General features: G+C 44.0%; 1 protein-coding gene across 3 annotated transcripts in view; it reads left to right on the plus strand.

Moving 5' to 3' along the window:
- rpap1 (RNA polymerase II associated protein 1) overlaps nt 1-6,472 on the plus strand; it is a 30,884-nt gene extending 24,412 nt beyond the window's left edge. For all 3 annotated transcript variants that reach the window (XM_079528836.1, XM_079528837.1, XM_079528838.1), the window contains 8 exons: nt 486-632; nt 1,914-2,056; nt 2,406-2,844; nt 3,616-3,734; nt 3,926-4,157; nt 4,607-4,783; nt 5,475-5,531; nt 5,799-6,472. In XM_079528836.1, coding sequence (XP_079384962.1) covers nt 486-632; nt 1,914-2,056; nt 2,406-2,844; nt 3,616-3,734; nt 3,926-4,157; nt 4,607-4,783; nt 5,475-5,531; nt 5,799-5,948 — 1,464 coding nt within the window. In that variant the 3' untranslated portion in view covers nt 5,949-6,472. The remainder of the gene's footprint in view (nt 1-485; nt 633-1,913; nt 2,057-2,405; nt 2,845-3,615; nt 3,735-3,925; nt 4,158-4,606; nt 4,784-5,474; nt 5,532-5,798) is intronic.
- Nucleotides 6,473-6,850: the final 378 nt, after the last annotated feature.

Genomic DNA, 6,850 nt, shown 5'->3' on the forward strand with positions numbered 1-6,850 from the left:
CTTTTTTAAAACAAACAGGGGGAACCAAAACAAAGCAACGCCGAAAAACCAGAACCACCTTACCGGAACCAGAGTTTTACTGGTTTACGAGGTTACCATTAAACACATTTAATGGGATTATGGGAAATATGCTACCATCTTGTCGTGGGAGTTCAATATGACTTGAATGACACCTAAGATTCCATGCGCGGACAAGAAGAAGCTGTCTTTTACGTAATTTCCAGCTTTTTAGACAGCTGCCAGAATGACAGCTGCCAGAATGCCGCAGAATGCCGCTGGGGCAAGCTTTTCCGGGAATCTGGCCGACGCGGCAATCTGCCGTGTGGGTGGAGCTTCATTTCCATCCACCAGCTGTCTAAAAAGCTGGAAATGACAGCTTCTTCTGTCCACGCATGGAAGTTCAAGTGTGCCCACTGCCCAGGCTGCAAAATGAACTAATAATTGAATTCCCCCCTCCTCTGCCTGTTTTTCCTCTCACTATCTAGTTCAGTGGCCTCATCCTATCGGAACCTGTGATTGGCTACCTTCGTAGCTGTTGTCAGGCCACACCCACTGTTTCTCACACCAGCGTCTGGCTCCTTCGTCACGAACACCACCTCCTGTACCTGCTGCTCCGCCTAGCACACAGACTGGTATGTATGAACAGTACACCACCTCCTGTACCTGCTGCTCCGCCTTGCACACAGACTGGTATGTATGAACACCACCTCCTGTACCTGCTGCTCCGCCTAGCACACAGACTGGTATGTATGAACACCACCTCCTGTACCTGCTGCTCCGCCTAGCACACAGACTGGTATGTATGAACACCACCTCCTGTACCTGCTGCTCCGCCTAGCACACAGACTGGTATGTATGAACAGTACACCACCTCCTGTACCTGCTGCTCCGCCTAGCACACAGACTGGTATGTATGAACACCTAGCCTGGCTAATAAGCCAGACTCAAATCACACTGTCGTGTGGTATTTGAGTCTGGAGATGCTGTGTATGGATCTTGTTTCCCGGGGGGGGCGGGTTCAAACATTTTCTCTTTGACGCAATTGGTCAGAGCTACTGTCAGTCAAAGGTCTCAAGCATTGAACGTCACTGTACCAAAGCCCGCCCATATTGCATACCGTGTCCCGATTGGCCACACCAGTTCTCTGGTGTAGGAAATGGGCGTACAATTGAGCCTCTCCAGACCACCAGTCATTAGTCCGACATCGACAACCTATCTCTAATCCTAACCTAAACATAAGCACGGGAGCAGTGCAGTTCGAGCGGTAGTCCCACCATTGTTTCTGCATGTCGTTCTGTTGGCGGGTCTAATCTTAGTACCCTCCCATCCCATCTACACGGCTCAACAAGACAAGTTATGTGTTAAGTGGTTAAAATGATCAAATTATACGGTTCCCCTTCTTTGCTGCATACTCTGTATTATATCTTATTTTTGAGTGGTGTAAACCACTCCTACAACTGGCTTTGTTAGTTTACGTGTCTGTCTGTCTGTCTGTCTGTTCGTACCAAAAAATGAGCATGGTTGCTATGGTCACCCAGTTCACACGGGTGTGATTTCATTCAGACATTACGTCAGACCACAGCTGATCAGTCTATATAAGACCTTACACCACTCAGTTCACACGGGTGTGATTTTTTTATTTCTTTAGGTAGCCTCTGTATTCAAGACATATTTCAATTCAAGACTTATTTCTGCACACTTGCTTTTAGTTGATTTTTTTATTCTCTGTGTTGTTATTCATGTCCTTACTGTATTGCCTTATTCACTGCCTTTTTTGCTATTACTTTAATGTTGTTTTATGCTTTAGGCTTTTCTTTTTTTCTTTATTTCTCTGTAAAGCACTTTGAGCTGCATTTAATGTCATGAAAGGTGCTATACAAATAAAGTTGTATTATTATCATCTCTTTTCCCAGGTTCCTAATGAACCAGAAGTGGCCAGACATTCCCCTCTCTACCACCAGGTGGCACTTGTCCTGCTGCCATGGTTATTGCCAGGCAGTGAATACCTGGCCCATGAACTCCTCTCCGCTGTCATTTTCAGCAAGGACTTCATATCGTGAGTTTCTGTCTCGCACGTATTCAGTTGGAGGCGTTTGCCGCCAAGCAAGAGTCTATTAAAATGTTGCGGTGGAAAAAGTACTTTCTGCAATGTAGAAACCCGTAAAAAACACAAAATGTGCTTGAGTAAAATATTGTCTTAAAAAATAACTTAAATTATGCAAAGTTATCATGTGTAAAATGTATTTAATAGATATTTCAAAGTGTGACTACAGAAATAAATTGGCCCCTTAACCCTCAGCCAAAGACCTTAGTGAAAGATCTGCGTGGAGACAAATGGATCTCGGACTGAATGACAACATTAATAAATGGCCACCATGTGAATATGGTCAATGTCTCCTTTCCAGAGAGGGCCGGAGTGGTGGACCTGAAGCCATAGAGCTGGCAGAGTTAAAGCTTCACGAAGACGCACAGTGCTCCACCAACACCTCTCCCTCTCTCCAGACGCTTGGCCCTCTCCTAAGGGAAGCCTGCGTCCAGCTGCCCTCGATCAGGGGCTGCTTCCTCACTCACCTGGCCTACCTGGAGCCCACTGTGATAGTGTCCCGAGACGCCCATGTGGGCCAGAACCCCTGGGTCAAGTCCCAGCTCCTCCCGGCGCTCTGCGGTCCCACACTGCCGTCTGACTGGCCTTTCCTGCCACTTGTCAGCCTGTATGAGCGAATGGGGCTGTCTGATGGTGGTGGCATGCAGGTGGAGGAGCTGCCACATGGGGCGCTGCAGGCTGTGATCCACTGTCTCCAGTGGGTGTTGCTGCTGGAGGTTTGGAGGGAGGATGCGCTCCAGGTAAGTGGAGGAGGACCTGATGACATTCATTAGGAAGAAAATATCCTTTTGAGCCACCAGTCGCTCTTGATCCCTTTCTGTAGTCAAGTTGATCTACTTTTCACTTACAGCATTTAAAACTAGAAAGGTGTCTCACTATGCGTGTCTGTGCATTGTGTTAGTTGCTATGTGTGCCACTGTCTGAGATATTCTGCTATTTCGAAAAAAGAAATGCTGAGCTTGGAACTCTAAACTAGTTAGTCATTGACGTCACCACCCGCATACACCGACCTGTATTTGAAGTCGATATAAGTACTTCCCTATGAATGGGGATGTTACAGTCCTCTCCTTCCTATTGTAGGTAGGTCTTTGGTAATGTCTTCACAAACATATTAAATAACATAGTTGACATTGATGGATTGGGAAAATAATCAAGGACTGTCTTCCTTGGCCTACTGGCAGCATGCACAAAAGGTTTGGCACTGAATGATCCTGTCGTTTTTAAGATGAGCTGAGCACTTAATGCACACACAACACGGACAGGGCTAAGAACATAATGTTACTTACTGTATTTAGCATTTCAAATGGCTTTTATATTCTCTCAATTATTGTTTCTTATGGGGTTATTGCCATATAGATTGAAATGTGCTAGATTCTGTTCAGTTTTCTGAAATCCTTAATTTCAGACTGGTAATGTAGTAGTTGGTTACAAAATATATCTTATTTTGTTATGTATTTATAACCAATTATCAATATCAACCCCTAAAACCCATTTCTTACATTGTGTTCTAGGTGGTCCCTCCAGTTGCCAAGCTTACCCGTCTGTCCTGCATCTTCCTGTGTTCCAGCGACCTGTTCCTGGAGAGGCCTGTCCAGAGACTAGCCTGGGCTCTACTCCGACTGCTCACCAGGTATAATATACTTCATAGATACGAGATACTGTAACTCCCCGTCTTTAATTATCTCAGACGTTTTAAACATCACTTCGTCCCTCTGGGAATTATCTCAACATATCCTTAGAAGGACAACATACATCCAGTAGGAGGAGAGGCAGATGTATAAAATGAATGATATCGTTAATCTGATGTGTTCCACAACACAGACCTTCCAGACTGGACTCTCTGGACCTCGACATGCCTCCTCCCGGCTTGGCCTCCTTCCAGGACCTGTATTCGGCCCTGTTGGTCCAGTACGAGGCCGTTTCCTTTGGTGATCGGCTGTTTGGCTGCTGGGTCCTGTTGCCACTGCAGAGGAGGTACAGCACCGCCATGAGACTGGCCGTGTTCGGAGAACACGTGGGCATTCTCAGATCACTGGGGGTCACTCTGTACCAGGTAAAGATGAAGGTGGTGGTGGTGCTAATTACTGTTTGGTTATGATATTGACGATGATGATCTCTCAGTTCTTGATGGAAGCATTAGACAATTTGAACTGTATTTGCTGTGTTTTTGTTAATTAGGTTTGTGTACGTTGATAATGGACTTTAGATTTAGCAAGTAGATAATGCTTAGTTCTTCTACATAACATTGAATCTCTTGGTCTCATTCAATCTGTTTTAGAGGTGCAGCAGTTAATCATATTCATTTGCTGTGCAACACCGTTGTATGATGTGGTCTTAATCAGACTTAATTAATTTAGTTGATTCAAAAAAATCTATTTGTTGTATGTTGATGTATAACAATTCAAATAAATACATAAAGAAACAAGGAAACAACAATTGCCCAAAGAAATCGATAATTGTCTTTTTCCACTTCTTTTTTATGCGTGTCCTCATCCCTTCCAGCTGCCCATGCCCATAGAGCAGTTTACCTCTCCACCTGAAGACTCCCTTCCTCTCCTCCGTCTCTACTTCCGCTCGATGGTGACGGGGGTTCTGAGGCGTTGCTGGTGCCCTGTCCTGTATGTGGTCGCTCTGTCTCACCTCAACTCGTTCATCTTCTCACAAGACGCTGCAGCACAGGTATACTATAATATGCATTCTTTTAAATAAGCTCAGCTATATTGAACAGTGCAGTGGAGACTGAGAGGTCTCTACAAGGTAGAGAAGAGGGAATGGCATGCAGCAGGACAATAACGTGATTCTTACACAAACCTGTATCTGTATTGGAAGACCTTAGAATCTATCCTTAAACAGAAGAGGAAATAACTTAATTTGTGTTGTCTTGGCCAGTTCCGTCTCCCGCACAGCTAGAAACAAGAGATACATGGTTCTTATAAAGGTGGTCTGTTGTGGTTTTATATCCTGTGTGTCCTGTGTCCTGTGCTGCCTGTTTATGTGTTTACTGTTTTGATTAAACCATGACGGAGGCCAAAAGCAAAGAAATTCTGAAACTGCTCCACTGAATAAGAGAAGGGTTTGTGGACTCTGCAAATCCAGATTCTCAAGGACATGGGCTTATATTCATACATACTATACAACTATCAAGTGAAACAGAGATCGGTGCATGCAACAACCTCTTTTTCGAACTTTTCTCTGAGTCAGTCAGTCTGGTGCTCATTGTCAGACAGCAGATTTTGCAACACACTTTTGGGACTTTCTCACTTGTAAAAGAAAATTGTCCCATGTTCACAAATAAATAAAAAATAAATAAAGAGATGGCAGTTAAGTATAACATGAACAAGTCTGACTGGAAGTCTTTCTTTCACTCTAGGAGGTAGAAGCAGCTCGTCGCAGTATGCTGAGAAAGATCTACTACCTGACTGATGAGGTACTCGCCTCCTTGCCCCTTCACTGTTCGCAGTGGCTTACATGTCTTCTTGCTATCGATCTGTCCTTTCTGCAGTACTGTCCCCTTGAAGACTGCTATCTCTATCCCTGTTATTAATCCATATATGGCTTTTTTAATATTTTTTGTATCATTTGAATGAAAGTTTGAATGTATAGTTTTTGCCTAAATCATGCATGACACCACCCACTCCTCTGCTAGCCCTCATCCTAATCATCTTTTTTCCACCTCCACTTTCATCATGCTCAGGTGTTGAAGAGCCATCTATTGCTGTTTCGTCTGCCACGGCAGCATTTGGAACTGGGCTTTGACACCTACGAGCAGCTTCCTCCAATCAGGGCAAAACGCCTGGAGAGCATGGTGGGAACGCAGGATGCCAGCGACAGCAAGGGAGAGTGACGGAGGGCCAAAGACTGAGAGAAAAGGAGAGGATGGAAGCCGAGAGTGAGCGATAAAGACACAGAACAGAAAACCAGAAGGTAGCTAAATAAAAAGCACTTAACCACTTTCAACCTAGCGTCGTTACCAGCCTTTTTTCAGGCGGGACTTCCACCAACGTACGTACTTCCCCTGTAAAACTGTCTTTTTTCACCAATCACAACACCCCTTTCATGCACGGAGAATGTAAACAAACTTCTAAAGCCAAAACGTAATTTCCGTCAAATGTCAGTACTTCCGTTTAGACACTCAACTGGCTCTGTCTTTCCAGCGTGCTTTGAACCTGCCGTCCCTATTTTAGGCGTGTTATTACAGGTGGACCCAACCCATTTCATGTTTTTTCTTGTGATTGAGTAGTAAGTGTGGTTGTGGGACAAATCTAGAATGTTGCGATGAAGAGTACACAGGAGCAAATTACATATTTGACAAGTGCCTGTAAATGTCATAATTGTTACTTCAAATAAAACCTTCTTTTGTAACTATCACTAACCTCAGTAGTAGTCGTTTTTTATGTCTTTACTGATTCTCACACACACACACACACACACACACACACACACACACACACACGTATGCATGCATGCGCGCACACACACACACACACACACACACACACACACAGACGAGTGAATATAGAAAAGGGAGCATTTTTTATGAAATCGGTATGCATTATTGCTTTACATACAGTACAGTAGTTTCAATGTTTTTTAAACTGGTGAAATTAAATTCCTCACTTGGTTAAACTATTAGTCCAAACATATGATAGATATTGTAGACGGACTTTAGTTTAATGTATTTCTTGCTTACAAATAAAACCCCAAAATGAATGGTACACTGACTACAGTACCTTGCATCCAATACTT

The sequence above is a fragment of the Electrona antarctica genome (assembly GCF_951216825.1).
Source record: "Electrona antarctica genome assembly, chromosome: 18".
Classification (NCBI taxonomy): Eukaryota; Metazoa; Chordata; class Actinopteri; order Myctophiformes; family Myctophidae; genus Electrona; species Electrona antarctica.